General features: G+C 45.1%; 1 protein-coding gene across 5 annotated transcripts in view; it reads right to left on the reverse strand.

Moving 5' to 3' along the window:
- Positions 1–7414: 7414 nt before the first annotated feature.
- The window catches only part of DDAH1 (dimethylarginine dimethylaminohydrolase 1), a 131772-nt gene continuing 121289 nt past the window's right edge, over positions 7415–17897 (reverse strand). For all 5 annotated transcript variants that reach the window (XM_083511240.1, XM_083511239.1, XM_083511242.1 and 2 more), the window contains 2 exons: positions 14431–14574; positions 7415–13483 (listed from right to left, as the gene is read on the reverse strand). In XM_083511240.1, coding sequence (XP_083367366.1) covers positions 13367–13483; positions 14431–14574 — 261 coding nt within the window. In that variant the 3' untranslated portion in view covers positions 7415–13366. The remainder of the gene's footprint in view (positions 13484–14430; positions 14575–17897) is intronic.

Below are 17897 nucleotides of genomic sequence, written 5' to 3' on the forward strand. Positions count from 1 at the left end.
TTCCACACAAGTACGCTGAATTTTTGGAAGTTTTCTGCGAGAAGGAGGCAGACAGGCTACCCCCTCACAGACCATATGACTGCAAAATTGACCTGCTGCCGGGGGCGGCGCTGCCTAAAGGGAAACTGTATTCCATGTCAGAGGACGAACTGCAGGAACTCAAAGAGTTCATTGACCATAATTTGCAACGCGGCTTCATCCGGGAGTCCAGGGCAGTGGGGGGCAGTCCCGTATTCTTTGTTAAGAAGCGGGACACGCCCCAGAAAAGACTGGTAGTGGATTACAGGATTTTGAACAGTCTGACTAGGCCATCGGACTTCCCCATGCCCCGTATTGACGACCTCCTCGCAAAGGTACGGAAGGGCAGAGTGTTCACCAAGTTGGACCTGCGGGGGGCGTACAACCTCATTCGCATGCGGGAAGGAGATGAGTGGAAGACAGCCATGTTCACGCCACTGGGGACCTACGAATATAGAGTTATGCCTTTTGGATTGCAAAATGGCTCCCACGTTTTTCAAGCGTTTATGCATCACGTGTTGGCGGGACTTCTCTACAAGACGTGCGTCTGTTTCTTAGATGACATCCTGATCTTTTCGGAGTCGCAGCAGGAGCATGACGGACACGTCAAGGAAGTGCTGAGCAGGCTAAAGCAACATAGGCTCTACGCCAAGCTGGAGAAGTGCCAATTTGACGTGCCGGAGGTGGATTTTCTGGGCTACAAGCTGTCTGACAAGGGGCTCGCCATGGACAGCGCCAAGGTTCGAGCGGTGTTGGATTGGAAGAGTCCGCGCAACCGGAAGGAGGTCCAACGGTTTGTCGGCTTTGCGAACTTCTATCGCAAGTTTATCAAGGGCTTCGCGATGCAGACAGCGGCCATCACTGACACGCTTAGCTCCAAGAAGAAGAAGTTCGTTTGGACAGCGCAGGCGGAGCAGTCCTTTCAGGCACTCAAGCGTCTCTTCGCGTCGGAAGAGCAGCTGCTTCATGTCAACCCCAGCAAGCCGATGAGGGTGGAGACAGACGCCTCGGACAGAGCCGTGGGGGCGGTCCTGTTGCAGAAAGACCCGCAGGGGGTGTGGCGACCGGGAGCGTTTTACTCCAGGAAGCTCAGCAAGTCCGAACAGAGCTACACCATCTGGGACAGGGAGTTGCTGGCCATTCACGCAGCGTTCAAGGCGTGGAGGCACTTTCTGATCGGCGCCAAGCACACGGTGCAGGTTTGCACGGACCACAAGAATCTAGAGCACTGGCGCACGGCACAGTTCCTGAACCAGAGGCAGATACGTTGGGCTGAGTTCTTTGCAAACTTCGACTTCCGAATAGAGTATGTCCCGGGGGACACCAACATCATGGCAGACGCTCTCTCCCGTAAGCCACAGTATCTGGAGGACGCAACGCCAGCGGCCGCCATGCACATCTTCGCACCAGCAGTGTGGGCGTGCGCCGCGGCGACCGTGGACCTAGAGGCGGTGCGACGTGCGTTGCAGGAGGACTCCTTCGCACAAGCAAAGATGGCAGAGGTGCAAAGGGGCAAGGCAGCGGCCGACGGTTTCCGGTTACGAGATGGATTGCTCATCCGAAAAGGGGCCATCTACGTGCCGGGAGACGAACTTCGAGCCAAGGTGCTGCAGCAGCTGCACGACGCGCCCACGGCCGGGCACTTTGGCAAGGAGAAGACGGTGGAATTAGTAGCCAGGGATTTCTGGTGGCCTGGAATGAGAGGGGAGGTCGCAGACTACGTGGCGAGGTGCGACACCTGCCAGAGGGCCAAACCAGTGCACAAACCGCCGGCCGGACTGTTGGAACCGCTGCAAACTCCGGTCGAACCTTGGGAAAGGGTGGCTCTGGACTTTGTCACGGATCTGCCCAGCTCAAGGGGCAAGACGGCAGTGCTGGTGGTGGTGGACCTGTTTTCCAAGATGGCGCATTTCATTCCGTGTGCGAAGGTGGCCACTGCGGAGCAAACCGCCAAACTGTTCATAGACCACGTGTTCAAGGTTCATGGTCTGCCACGGTCTATTCTGTCCGACCGGGGGCGGCAGTTCATCTCGAATTTCTGGCAGAAGCTGATGGGCTTCCTGAACGTCAAGATCAACCTGGCGTCGGCGAGACACCCGCAGACCAACGGGCAAGCGGAGCGGGTCAATGCCATCATGCAGCAGTACCTGAGATGTTATGCAAATCAACAGCCTGCGACGTGGGTGGATTACCTACCGCTTGCCGAGTTCGCCTACAACAACACGAAGCACGTGTCCACGGGGGTCACGCCGTTCTTCGCCAACAACGGGAGGCACCCCAGAACCTTCCCGGGACTGGAAAGAATGGGGGAGGGGGAGCCGCAGACAGCAGATGCGTTCGCGTCGGAGCTGCAGGAGGTCCACGATCAGCTGAGGCGCCACCTGGAGCTGGCCAAGCACGCATACAAGGTACAAGCAGACAAGCACAGAAGGGTTGGAGAAGAGCTCCACGTGGGAGACTGGGTTTGGTTAGCAGCCCACGCAGTGCCGGCCAGGTCGTTGGCCAAGAAGAAACTAGGGCATAAGCAACTGGGGCCCTACCAAGTCGAAGAGCAGGTCAACCCGGTAGCTTTCAGACTGGCACTTCCGGAGGGTTCCAGAATGCATCCGGTATTCCACAGATCGGTGCTCACTCCCTACAAGGCACCGCACAGGTTCCAGGAACCCAGAACAGCGCCGAGTCCGGTCAGAGACAGAACAGGGCACGCGGAAGTGGCACAGAAGGAGCGCATCAACGAAGTCACTGAGATTTTGGACTCCAGATGGGGGGAAGAGGGGGTAGAATACTTTCTCGCCAAGGAGGGCACCCCGGCCAGTGCGAACAGCTGGGTGCCGGGCTACGCCTTGGACGAACCTCTCCTCAAAGACGAGTTTCATGCCCTCTTTCCCCATAGACCTATGCCAGCAGAATATTTTGACGACTGGCTTTTCACGCCCACACTTTCGGCCAGCACTTTCCGGGGGTTCGACTCGGACGAGGACCCGACACAAGACGTCCGTTCCCCGGAGGGGTCACCCTCGGGATCTGCATCAGAACCCTCGTATTGGTGGGACGATAGGCCAGAGGAGCAGTGGCGCAGACGGTGGCTGGAAGGCCCAGGACGAGCAACACCGACAGGAGGAAGTGAGGGAGAGACGGACATGGACGTTTTCGGGGACGACCCTGGTTTCGAGCACGGCGGCACAGAGATGGAAGCGGAGGTGACTGTCGTCGACGAGAGCGGGGAGGAAGACCCGGGAGACTTCAGATGGAGGCCTGCCACGGGAAGCGACCGATACCCGACGTTCGTCCCTTTGCGACAGCAGCCCCCAGCTCCAGCACCGGAAGGAGGGGAGGGGGGAATGGGGGGCTTCGAGGGGGGGATGGATGTCAGGGGTTTAGGAGCAGAAGCACGGGCAAGGGAGGAAACAGAGAGCGAAGGGGAGGAGGCAGAAGAAAAGATGAGTGACGACGACGACCCGAGATCTCCTAGTCTTTCCAGTGAATCAGAGGATTCACAGAAAGGAGCACCAGTGGCGAGGGCAAGGGGGGAGTCTAGGGGGGCACCCCAGGAAGACAGAGCCAGAGAGGACTCAGGGGGGAGCAGCTGGAAATCGGGACCAGCGTCACCGCCAGGAAGCAGGGAAGAGGAAGGGAGCCAGGGGGGAAGCGCTGGCAGCTCACCACAGGAGGGAGGACATGAGTCAGGAGTGGCCACACCTCCACAGGAGGGAGGACATGAGTCGGGGATGGCCACACCTCCATCGGGGAGCGAAGAAACGGTTGAGAGGAAAGTGGAAGGTTGGGCGCGCGCGCCAAGTTCAAATGCAGAGGAAGGCGGCGCAGTAAGCAGCCCCGAAAGAGAGCCAGGTCCTAAAGCCCGGCGCAAGGAGGCAGGAGGGTCTGGGTCAGCGTCAGAAGAATCCCGGAAGGAAGAAGCCCCGGGGGGTAGAGGGACCCAGAGGAGGACAGTCAGGAGGAAAAGGTGGAGCAAGGCTAGGATATTAAGTTGGTGCACACAGGGCGGAGACTCAGACGGAGCTTCGCCGACCTAGCTACTAGGCGTAGAGTTGCGCGCAGCAGCGTGAGAATGGAAACTGTAATTCAATAAAGACTTTTACTTAATGACCGCTGGCTAGCGTGATCCTCTGTGAGCTAGGATCTTCAAGCAGCTCTGACAGTTGTAGAGGGCAAAAACATTGCACCTGTGCAATATTAGCTGCAGTACTGCAGTCCCAATCCAACACATACATACCCAGCTACTATTTAACTTAATATATATATATATATATATGTGGGAGATTCTGATCATGGGCCCCGTGTGTTACACCTGTGCCTTACGTATTCATTAAACTGTGCCAAATTAGCTAAAATCACGCTTATAGTGATAGTGGTATAGTGGTTAGAACAGAGCTTTCCAAACTTTTCATGTTGGTGACACACTTTTTAGACATGGATCATTTCACAACGCAGCAATTCAGTTTTACTAGCAAACCGGAGGTTAAACTAACCCCTTTCCAGCCCCAAGAGGAGAGTTCACGCAACACACCTACATGTTGCAGCCGACACACTAATGTGTCGCGACACACAGTTTGGAAAGCTCTGGGTTAGCATTAAGGCTGGCAGACAGGATTAAAAAAAACTACCATTCTGCCATGAAGCTAAAGTGATTAATTGATAAATAAATCTAAATATGAATAAAGAAATGAGAATAGCCTGCTGGATCAGGCCAGTGGCCCAGCTAGTCCACATCCTGTTCTCACAACGGCCAACTAGATGCTTGTGAGAAACCCACAAGAAGGACGCAAGCACAAGAGCACTCTGCCTTCCTGCAGTTTCCAGCAAGTGATTAATGCAACCTTTACTGTAATATATCAACTATTTATATATGTGTGTGTCTGTGTGTATAGATAGATGGATGGATGAATTCATTCATTCACCCCCCCCCCCAAAAAATACAAATTTATATATTGTATTACATAATGTGATTTATACTATGGTAAATGTTACATGTCATGTAGACTTTAATCTTGCATGTTAATAGTCATACCAGCCTCCAGCTGTCACTAGATGGTACTACACTGCTGTGAAAAACTCTTCTCTCTAAATATATCCTCTATATGCTGTTCTTTTTTAGACACACACACGTTTTAATATTATCATATATAATAATCAAATGCAGGTATAAAAATATAAGCAATATACGTAGAACAATAATATAACTATTATTTCTGTAACCTAAATGGTTTTGCTATTTTAAATAATGTAAGAGCATTATCATCTCTTTAAAGAAGCAATCCTACACACAGAGTAAGTTCAATCAATTACAGTGGGATTTACCTCCAAGTCAATATTTGTAGAGCTGAGCTGCAAAGTTCTCTGGACTTAGCACAAGATGCTGTCTCAGTTCAAAAGATAACCCATGAAATCAAGGGACAGGGAAGCTGATGCTGATGAAACATTGTGACTTTAGGGCACCGTCTTCATGGATGTTTCTCTCTCCTTCTTGACTCTCTGCTTCACAAAAGCTCCAGTTAGGTTCAAGTACTTACAAATGACACACCAGTGATTAGTGGTGGCCCACCTAGCAGTTCAAAAGCACGTCAAAGTGCAAGTAGATAAATATTCCCACTCCGGCGGGAAGGTAAATGGCGTTTCCGTGTGCTGCTCTGGTTTCGCCAGAAGCGGCTTAGTCATGCTGGCCACATGGCCCGGAAGTTGCCTGCAGACAAACGCTGGCTCCCTCAGCATACAGAGCGAGATGAGCACCGCAACCCCAGTCAGGGGGTACCTTTACCTTTTTAAAGTGTTAGAATAAGTGGAAATGAGAGATGCAGGATATGGGGGTGAGGTGCTCATCATGATCTTGCAAATTATCTCCACCTGAGCACACCAAAGAAGATACGGTGGCTAGTTATTTCTGCTTTGCATTTTCAATATTGACCTGTGTTTTTTTCAACAGTATTCACATTTATGCACTATTTTATATCAAAATACGATTTTAAACTGCATTTTGCTCTGTTGTTTTAAATTAAGCACCTTGTTGCATAATTCAGTGCATGTGAAAACCAAAGGTAGTAATAATAATAATAATAATAATAATAATAATAATAATAATAATAATAATAATATAACCCAGCCACTCTCGGTGGCTATGTTCTCTTCTGTACAGGTACAAGTCTGGGAGGCACTGATCAAGTCAGTTCATAATCAGAATCTGAAATAAATCAAATTTATCAAACATCCCTACCTGCACCCTCACCTACAATAAGGGGATAATAACACAGACCCATCTTACAGGATAGATGTTAAGGACTGCAATAATGGTTTATTAAAGTAGTGTGGACATTGCTATATAAGCATTAAGTACTCAAATTATCTAAATAGCATTACCAATATAATAGTTGGGAATATTTTGCTTTTATGAACTATGGGTTTGGAGGCTACCAAATGGTCCAAGCAAAGCTAAGCTAAGCTGGATCCTATGTTGGCCCCATTGCCAAGTGAGGGGGGGGGGGCAATATGCCTGGAGCTGGTGCAGGAAAACAACAACAACAAACCAAGAAAACCACCACCCCATTCTGCCTTGAGAGACTTCTGATGCAATGGTGGTTCTGCCACTCTGATCATCCCCACCCTGCTCCATGCAGGGTTAGGATTGCTCTGCCCAGCAGCGATCCTGTGCAAACTTAATTTGGGACTAGGTGCTACTGAGCTCAAACAGACTCAATTCTGTATAGAACAGAGCCAGCCCTACTGTTGGGAGAGTGAGGCAACTGTGTCAGGCAACTAGTGCTGGGGCGAGCGGGAGCAGCAGGAATGAACCTTCTGGGTCATACCCTCCTATTAAAGGACAGGGCTTTGTATGCCATATGGCCTGTTCTGCACCCCGCCCCCATAAGTAGCCCATTGCCTTCAGGCAATATTCCATTGCAATTATTGAAATAAGTTTCCATGGCCATTCTAGTCAGCTTCTGAATATAGAATTGGGGTGGAATCTTGTCCTTTGCCTCAGGCAGCAAATTATTTGGGTCTCCCCTAGAGTAGACACTGCTAGTTCCCATTAAAATTAATGAGACTTAAGTCATGACTAATTTTTTCACATTGATTTCACTGTGACCTAAGTCACAAACGAGATTTGTCAGTATGTTTTTTTTAATGTTTCAATTATGTTTATATCATTGATGTTCTGTTATGTGTTTTTAGTGTTGTACACTGCCTTGGGATCTTCTGATAAGAGGTGGTATATAAATTGAATAATTATTATCATCATTATTATTATTTCCAACCCAATGTTAAAAAGTAAGGTCTGTTACTAATCTCCACTTCTGCATGGCTGGCAAAATAATGCAAACTTTTGTGTAAACCCAAACTAAGCAGAAAATTCAAGTCGTCTACTGGAACAAAGCACACATGGTCCAGGTGCAACTGACACTTTATTCCATAGTGATATGTGTACATGAAGTACTGAAACTGCAGAAGACGAAACAAAATGGAAAATCTGGATCAACTTTTTCCAGTGTTAACAGACTATGGAATGCGTGGATGTTTGGCACAAAAAAGTGGGCAACAATATACTGGATTGTAATAAAGGTCTCTCAAAGGTAACAGAGTCTAAAATACTGTGGTAATTTAGTAGTCATATCTGTGCATAGTAAAGGAACACAATGCACTTGATTCATAGTAGATCTCATACAAGCTACACCATCAAGCATCCAGTGTCAAGCTTTCTGGGAGTTCAAGTAAGGTCCCTGATATTTTGCTCACAGCTTCTAACAGATGAAAAAATGCTCTTCAAAAAACAACAACACAGTCTCTCTTTTGTATGGATATGTACCAACTCCTGAGAAACATTTGATTATTACTCAAATGGATTCTGCCCTGCCTATATTTAAATAAGTGCCAAAGTTGTACCAGAGATTGCTTTCAGTGAGGGAGAAGACAGGGAGGGGGAGATTTTGACAGTTCTTCACTAAGCTGAACATGATGTTCTGCCTGAGCTATGATCCCATCTTATGGGACTGCTGTGTTTCGCCTGTCCTTAACAAAAAATGCCACAGTACACTTCTAAAACGGGGCATATCTGTGAAATATTTCAACTGAGTGTATACTTTGTGGTGTGGGTGGGAGTGGAAAAATGCCAAGTGTAGCAATGTAAGGTACATCATGTATACAAACTTCTTGTTGGCATAAGGAGGGGAACCTTAGATGACACCAATCACATTTTGTCCAACAAGGAAACCCACAAGTTGCATCACTTTCTTCAGCCCCAAAATAAACTAAACAACACAAGGATAAAAAGAAATGAAATGGGAGAGCTTATCTGGTGCTTCCAATTTTGTAACCACCAAAGTGTTTGGGGGGAAAGTGTAAAGTTCTGGGCAGGTCATGGATCACAGAGGAAACAGTGGGACAAAGCAAGTTGCAGAATACAACAGTGCTAGGCTTGCCATCTTTTCATTTAAGCAGTTCCGAACATTGAATTGGGTAGTGCAAGAGAGGTCATTTTAGATTTTATCAGAAGTTAAGGGCCAGTTTATGTCGCTTTGTCCCAGCTCCTGCCAACCTAGCAGTTTGAACACATACCAGCGTGAGTAGATAACTAGGTACCGCTGCAGCGGGGAGATAAACGGCGTTTACATGCACTCTGACTTCCAGCACAGTGTCCCGCTGTGCCAGAAGTGGTTTAGTCAGGCTGGCTACATGACCCGAAAAAACTGTCTGTAGACAGGTGGAGGCTCCCTTGGCCTGAAAGCAGAGATGAGCACCGTAACCCATAGTCAAATTTGACTGGACTTAACTGTCCAGGGGTCCTTTACTTTTACCTTACCAGCTGAATCAACAGGTGGCAAATGGACTCTTACCAATCTAGACTACACTTCAGGGAAAGGGTGTTGCATTTTTTTAAAAAATGCTCCCAACATACATGTTGAAGAATTTTATAACATATCAGGACTGAGAGGAGGCCAGGCTGAACTACCCTCAATGGAAATAGCAGTTTTCTAAATAGATGGTTATTTTCTATAATGGAATATTCAATAACAAAATTTGAAGCAGTGGTGTGTAAGAAAGGTCTTACCATTTGCGTCTACTGATTGTACAACGGGCAATCAGATTGTACAACTGCCAAACATAGGCTTAAATAATTATTTAGATAAAGTTTCAGTGCTTCAGGCCAAAATTAGGAAGATGCGGGCAGTAGCTGAAAGCAACAGCTCCATACCCTTTTTCCTTTTCCCCAACCCCACCCATAACATATAAGGATACTCATTGTGATTATGTTACAAACCACTAGATATTGAAGGGGAGAATTGGCTTTGGCAACAGCTCTGCATTAGCTGTAGAGTCTAGTTCCAGCCTCAGAAAGGAATTTGCTATGCTACAAAGTTGAACTGCAAACATTGATTCTGGAGCATAGATTTCCAAGTGTTTACTTATACTTCCATGTGGCACACGATAACGAGAAGGGAAATGTACCTGCTGAAAGAATACAAAGTATGCACACATATAAAGATCTAAATGAGTCTCTCTCACTCTACATTAACATCCTTTAAATTCTGAAAATCCCCCCATTGTGGAGGGGTGTTTCTTGATACCGGGCGTGATAGTAACTTCCTGGACCATAATGATAAAAATCAGGAAAGCTGGCAATCCTAGAACTGTTGCATAATCAGGTATAGCAATCCATTTTTGTTTGTTTGTTTGTTTCGGAAACAATACAGAAACTGGTTTTGGAGCGCAACATACGAATTTATCCATAAATAAAATTAATTAAACTACGTGCCCAAAAAGCCTTCAGTGAACTATCAAAAGCTCAGCAGAGGCAACCCATCACACAAATTTATACACAAAAAGCAGATGAGAAACATAATCTACAAGTCTTCAATTAGAAAGATATATGCCTGGCGTACTGACAACACAGCTCTGAAGCTGGAATGCAGAGACAAAAGAAAGCATCAAAGATGAAGACCCTTTCACAGGAATTTGCAGATTTTACTTCTGTGGCAAGGGGTCCCTGCATGCCAGTAAAGGAGATTGATTGATTGACTGATTGGCAGGGCGTCCACTGAAACATAACAAAGCAGAACTCTCATCCTTTGGGCTGTGATGCTTGAGTTTGGGGAAGATGACTTCATACCTCTTCCTCTTTCCTCCTTCAGCTGGAGAGATGATGACTTCTTGAAGAGTGGGTTTCTGCAGCTGTTTTTATTTCATTTTTCCTTGCAGGGATATATTGTCACAAAAATCACTGCAATTCTTCCACTATTTTCTCTCTCTCTTATAAACTGAATTCCAAATGGTGAAAGAAATGCATTGCTTTCATATTAATTCCCTTTACCGCATAAAACCCTTCCCATATGAATCAGCTCTGCCTCTTTCATGAATGTTTATTTCACTTCACAAATTTCATGTAAACTCATTCTAAGGCTTCTGGCTTGATGGAACATGAGCAATACCTGACAAGTGAATAAGACGCAGTATAATTTCTCATCAAAAGGGAGAAATGAAAGGGCAAAAGAATCACGAACCAGAGAGTTTTTAAGTATACTTAATCCTTCTAAAAGGCAACAGGATGATATTGGTAGCATTTTCCAGTTTACATTTCTTGGATTCCCTACATGGTTCAATAGTTTCAGAGATTCTTTCCTTATTACTCAGCTACCCGATCTTTCTTCCTTCCTTCTATGACACCTCAGCAACTAGACAGAATTAGCATTGGAGAATAGTGGCCTTAACCAGGAAGTTGATAAAATACTCAGACCGTATGTCAGCCCTTGGAGAGTTCCTAGCGCTACTTGAGCTAGATAGTATCTCCATACTTTGAAATGACATAACAGGTTTCAAGACAATGCAATTGTCTATATTCTTTGTGTGTGTGGTGAAAAAACATATGACTAAGGCCTTAAGCGTGTTGCAGAATTTACCATAAGAAATATTTCTTTCAGCTGAATTCCATAGTAAACAGTCACACAATTAAAAGTTAGAAAAATCATCCAAGATATTCATCGTTCCGAGCACAACAACCTGAAAGCTTAGACAGAGTAGTCATGGCAGCCTGTTGGAAGACAACTCTCTTCCTTATTCGAAGGAATACACCACAGTAAAAAACCAAAGCAAAACTTCTGCAGCTAGAACTCCCGCAATCTCTTTCTCACTACCGAAACTTCCCAGGAAGTTCACTGTTGGCTCTCAGAAGCACTCTGATCAAACGAAAATTCAAAACAAAAAAAAACACATGAAAAGTAAAGCAATATTGGTGAAGGTGAGATGAAGAAGAAATTTGTTAACATCATTTGTTAAGGCCGACTGTACGGGTGTCAGAACATTAAGTTTGAGATTCACATGAACACGTGGATTATTCTTAGAACAAGATTGATATAAGATTTATTTATGAGCTATCTGCCTATCCAGTGGATAAACAAAGAGACCATTGTCTCAGCTTCTAGGATACACTAGGATAAACTTACTAGTGGTTTAAGCCTTGCTGAAATTCAAGACTATCAGAATGAAATCCCCCTGAGAACCCTCCTCTGCAGTAACACTTTTTCCCTAGGTGCCACCCGCCGTTTGCAATAGATTCTGCTCACGATTCTCTTCTAATGCACTTCCATGGCATGAGCAGCAACACAATACTGTGGAATAATAAAACACAGTACATTTCACACTGCAGCTGGTACTCTAAAAAGGACTACACAGGAGCCCAGGTTCATGGTGTTATCAAATTTCTTTTGTTTTAGTTACCTATAATAGGGATTTCTGGAAGAGAGAAGACAAGAGAAATGGAAGGCAAAGGTAGAAGGGGAGGAAGAAGGAGAAGAAAAAAGAGACACAGAACAAAAGAGAAAAAGTCAGGGATGAATAAAACCGAGGCTGATTTCTGCATTACTCTTAATGAGCACAGACGTCAGAACCAATGTCAGCTATAGATGTTCATTAGAGGCCTTTGCAACATGAGTATTGTGGCCAATGTAGATTTCACATTTACATTAAAAATGGATTGAAGCAAGAACTAATATAAGCCTCATGCGTGATGGCACGCTATGTAAATTTCAATCCCAACAGATGCCTTCAGCAAAGCACAAAAGCAACCCACCTAGCACAGGCGCAAAGATCTTGCTTTAATGAGAAAGCATCCCAAAATTCAAGGGGAAATGACTAGAGGCCACCGAAGTGTAACAGTCTGATTTGAGGGCGTGAAATCCATCTTAATGCATCCCCAGTTAAAGGCATTGGTATTACTCTGAGCCCTTTATGTCCCAGCTATCGCTCAAGCCTGAGGTTATAGAAGTTACATGGCAGAAGTTACACGGCAGTCACATGTAGTCCTTTTGTAAAGAAAAACAGCTGTGGATATCTTCAAGTCCAAGTGGAGGAATAAGCAGGGGAGGGGTTGCTAAAGCCTTTCACATCTAACCATTCCCCTCCCCAAATCCTCCTCAAGCTCCTTTTTTACACACGGGAGAAAATATACAGTACCATAACTTTTCCCCAGTAGGTAGAAAAGATGCTTGAAGACCAATATTTAGTTAAAAAGTGGTCAGGAGGGAGAAGAGATAATTAGCCCCTTCCTTCTGCCATATCTCTTTTCTAACATGAAGATAACCCATAGCTTTGTTGTTATTTCTAAAGGTTATTTTTTTTGGCCATGAATACCTGGGATGGAAGATAGGCAGATCAATGGGGAAAGAAGACGAGAAAGCCCTTATGGGAACAAATTTGAAATTCCCGTGACAAAGTCAACATCAGCAGAAGCAAAGAGTTGGACCATCAGCCCCTAACCCCTGTATTACATTGGGGTACAAGGTAGGCAGTCATCAGCATACTGCTGGACACAATACAACAATAAAGCTGGCTTGTGTGAAGGGAGGCTAGATTCTAAAAGTTATACTTTGTCTAGCACCTGTCCGCATGTGCCATTAAGGGGACTTGACTTGCTTCATCCATTTGGAATCCTGCACCTAAAGCATGCCTTGGGAGTGAAATGTACACAATATGCACCTGAGCACTCTATAAAGTAGCATTTAAGACCTGGGTCATAAGGTTTGTGTCAGTTAAAAGTAATGTTAGATGTGGCCCCCTACGTCTGCTTTCTAGATCAGTTTCACACCAACTATATAAACCACTAATCGTCATAATGGTCTTCGGTTAAGTCCAGACAAACATGCAGCAGAGTCCTTTTACATCAGAAAAAAAGCAGATATATATATACACACACACCTTAATTACCACCTGAAAGGGCACCATTGTAAACAAAGGTTAGTAGCACAGTGGTACAGTAGATTGTCAAGGGAACCAATAAAAAGTGGGTACAGATTCGTCTGCCTTGCATGTACGTTATTGCCAGTTACATGGGAGGAAGTCTGTAAACTCATAATTGTGAAGTTTTATTAATAAGGACAGAACAACAAGTGAGCGCCCCATCTATTTTTTCAAGCTCTGTGTTTGCTATAGGGATCAACATGTGGTCCTTCAGTTTTTCGAAGACCTATGGGGGAGGGAAGAAACAAGAGGGAAATGGTGTTATATTTGCGAATTTCTTACTTTCACAGAAACGGTTTCTAAGTATTTAAAGAAGAGGTTGCGCTACTAAAATTGTGCTTTGGTTCCATATTCACTTATGCCTCCCCCCCCCCCCGCTGTTCTGACTTGGAAATCTCTCTCTCACACACACACACACAAGTCTACAGCTCCCAAATCACACTGGGAGCACATATTTCAGTCTGACGAGGGCTAAAAAGAGGCCTTTAGGGGGAGCGCTTTCTGGAGGCCTGGTTAAAAACCTCTCTCGGTCCAACGAATTGTTAAAACTGGAAAGGGGATACAGGGAAATGATTCATCGGAGCAAAAAATGCAAGTGCACTAATGGCGCGAACCAAGGAAAGACCTGCACAACTATCAGGTGGTTAAAAATCGCAGCATGTGTCGGCATCACTTATAGAACTGATTAAACCAAACAGTACTACAGTAGCAGCAAGTATCCCAAACCTGCACCCTGAATCCTTTACAGAGCAGAGATGATGGAAAACTTAAAAGCGCTACAAAGGATCGACTTAAGCATCAGGAACTGTAACCAGGTCTCCTAGGCTTGAGGTATGAAAACACATATGAATGATACAAAAATGCTCTGCACTCAGGTACATCCTTGAAAATCGCAACCTTTGTGCCATCACCTGGAGCAGCTAAGAAAAGCTGTTGGAATTCACAGCACAAGACCCATTGCTTAATTTTTTTTGCTAGCACCATGCACATAAAACTTTCACCTTTCCACTCCTTTTTCCCTCTTTAACGCACAGTGCAAGGGGGAGTGGAAATGGCTAGTATTTGAAGGCACGGCTAAAGTAACGTTCCGCACCTTCCCTTACACAGCCACTATTAGTTTAGCATTGATCGGCACCTTATAAGAAGAAGCTTTTATTCTATTTGCTTTTTTACCTTTGCACTTTCTGGATATTCCTCAGGGGCTCGGTGCAACAAGATGTGACCTTTGCCAGGAATGTTTAAATATATACAGTTTGCTGCAGCGTCGTCAGGAACTGTAAGCTTGTCGTAGCGGTGGTCACTCATCTGCTGCATCGTCTGTTATGGAAAGTTAAGGTGGAGACCTTTAGAGCAGGATTTCATCAGCTGTAAGGGGGGGGGCTCTTCTGGGGGAGGGGGTTACAAGAAATAATTGCACCAAGGTACTGTTTCCGCAGAGAGGTCTCTAATGCATACCACGCACTTCCAAGTCCCAAACGTATTAGCACAAAGCAAAGTCACAATGAATTCCATTTGTACAATTTAGGACTGCATACTTTCCAAGATGGCAGAAGGATTTCTTAAAGCAAGTCTCTGAAAGTAAAGCCTGCTATTGTCTCTTGTGCATTTCCATCAGTTTCTAGGAAAGAGCTATGGCATTTACAGGGCAAGTCTGCTGTACGTGTTTACTCAGAAGTAAACCAGCTGAGTTCAGTGAGATTTACCAGTAGCTAAGTGTGTATAGGATTGCAGTTGACAATAGCACATGCCCTCTATGGAAGTTTCAACCCTCAATTTCAGTTACTCAGAATGAAGTGATAAACAAAGCTGGATTGTTTCACTTCAGACTGTAGGCAGAAGCAGTGATACTGTACTTTTGATTGCTTGACCACTATAGGATAGGGAACATTGAACTAGATGATCTTTGCAAGATTCATGCTCTTCTATGCATTTGGCACCAATTAAATAGATAAATCTCAAGATCAAACAGGTGGCAGGAGGATGAGTTCTTTTGCAAATACTGTTCCTTTGCACAATATTTGGATTACCTTGATTGAGAATTAATTTAGTTTGTGCTAGATCTGTTCATAGTAAACCTGTCTAGGTTCCATTTAAGGTATATAATTTATCGTAGCATCATTTTCCTGGTATCAGTGCAAAAAGAACCTACAATTGGATATGATCTGACACAAATTGGGTGCCTCACTCTTGAAGGGAAAAGGAAGATAAATCCCTGCTATTGTACTTTTTTATGGAAGCAGTTGCTCAGCTCTCAGGAATGTATTTTGAGTCGGTTGCAAACAATCATTTAAACAGAAGGCACAGAAACCAAACACCTTTTGATTTTGTTTACAGTATGCAACGAATCCTTGGAATATGTAACCTTATACTGAGCGATACTTTCTGAGAGATGTAAGACCCCCAAGTGAAACAGCAAATTAAACCAAGACCAAACTCTGGAATAACAGAAGGCATTTGGAAATCACATAGTAGATTACAAAACCAAAGATGTGAACCAAACACAAATATAGAAACAGCAATCTCTTGTGTTGTATACTATCCCATAGTTTGTGCACATAGTGTCTGTGGAAGAATATCAAACGAACCATTTTAAGCTCTTTTATTTACCTTAATAGTCTAAGTCTGAGGTCTTTAACCTTTTTGAGTCCACTGATCCCTTGCCCAACTGCATTCTTTCTTCGGCACCCCTGTGGGGCTCAGGAGCTCAGATATGTCACCCCCTGCTTGCAGAGCTGGCAGCCTCTTACCCTTTTTATAAACACTCTCCTTTGAGGAGTGTTCCCTCAGCCTCTTCTCCTTGAGAGTCCTCCGGGCAGCCACTGCTGCCGCCCCTGGTCTCTGAGCTGCCCCCCTGCCACAAAGAGAGGTGCCTCCTCACACTGCCCCACAGGGGCCTGGGACTTTTCTGTCCATTCCCAACAGCAAGGGCTGGTGGACTGGCTGGCTGGGCTCCCTCGCCTGCTTGCTTACTCTGAGGTCACCTCTGCTCCTGGCAACCAGCACCCCCTGGCCAGCCCCAGAGGCACCATTTGCCTGGGGAGCTTGTAGCAGGGCTGCTGCAACAAACAGCTGTGCAAGCCTTTGGGAGGCAGAGATGCGAGAGGACATCAGAGGAAGGGAGGGAAGGAAGGAAGGAAGGAAGGAAGGAAGGAAGGAAGGAAGGAAAGAAAGAAAGAAAGAAAGAAAGAAAGAAAGAAAGAAAGAAAGAAAGAAAGAAAGAGGGACATAGGCCAGGGTTGCCTGTGGCACCCCTGACCATCATTCAAGGCACCCCAGGGTGCCACAACACATTGGTTGAAAACCACTGGTCTAAGTAACTAACATTTAAAAAGAGGGTATAAGGATGGACCCACAGCTGTGATTTGAGGAGTCACATAGGGACAATGGAATCTGACTTATACCAGATCACATTATTTCTCCATCCATACCCTGCGGCATTCCTTAGATGAAAATAGGGCCAATAGAAAAAGAAAGAGCCAAAACACTTTAGAATGACTAAATAGTAGTGTTTTGTCTCTAATGTGACAACCTACAGGTCTATGCAAAAGGAGTCATAGCCATGTGGTGCAGGGATGGCTCTGCATTTGAAGTCAACAATGAGCCAACTCCCATCAGCTTGACTGGGAATCAAACCAGCAATTTAAAGCATTATTGGAGAATCTCTCTCTCTGTGTGTGTGTGAGTGTAATAGCTATTAATATTTATATTCATATAGTCTCAGAATACTTTTTGCATGTGACCCTTTATACAAGGAAGTTTAAAAGATGCATGCATGTTCTTCAACACCATTAAGTGTGGGGGACAGGAAAGTCAGCACGGTCTCTGGCAAGAGGTTTCCCTCAGCCATACTGCCCACCTGCACACAAGCCCACCTGCATCTATTCCTTGCTCGTCTATTATTTGCCAAGATTGGGCTGCATGCAGGACATGTATGCTCTTGAGGTATACATGACTTTTTCAAACTTGGAAATTCCAGGTGCAGTTGACTGCTCACAACTGGAGCCAAGGTACTGCTCTGTAAATTACATTTCCATTTTTTAAAGTTTTAGTCTATAAACCAGAGTGTCATCAAGATAAGGATCAAAGAAATTAACTTCTGAACATGTACCAACATCGCTGCTGGCTTTGAGTGCCTAACCTAATGAATGTAAGACTTCATTTAAATTCCATGTAGACAAAGGATTTCAGGACAAGTGAGATCTTCTTGGAATACATCTGGGAACTGTGAGCTGGGAAAATGCATATTCAGAACCTTTATTTTTTTTCAAATTTCAGCAGTATCAGTGCTGCTGACAAAGTGCTCCAAACGAGACATCTTCCACAATGTATTGATAGCACAGCAAATTGCAAATTTATGCAGATAACTGAGAGAACCGTCTGATGAAACGCTGTTTCGTGGTGCCCTAAAACTGCAAAACAAGTAGGATTTCATTCTGGGGCTACTAATGGGAAGAAGCTGCTCCATTTACCATTTAGATGCAAACCAGTTTTCACCACAATGCACCAAAAGGTCTTCCTAGAGCAAATGAAACCCTTCTCTTCCTAAACCTCTCTTTTAGCTAGCAGTTAAAAGATGGTAGTGATGGATTGGAAGAGTTACCTCGAGTTGAGAACTTTGCCCCAGGATGAGAACAGAAATC

This window comes from Podarcis liolepis, assembly GCF_965112155.1.
Source record: "Podarcis liolepis genome assembly, chromosome: 6".
Classification (NCBI taxonomy): Eukaryota; Metazoa; Chordata; class Lepidosauria; order Squamata; family Lacertidae; genus Podarcis; species Podarcis liolepis.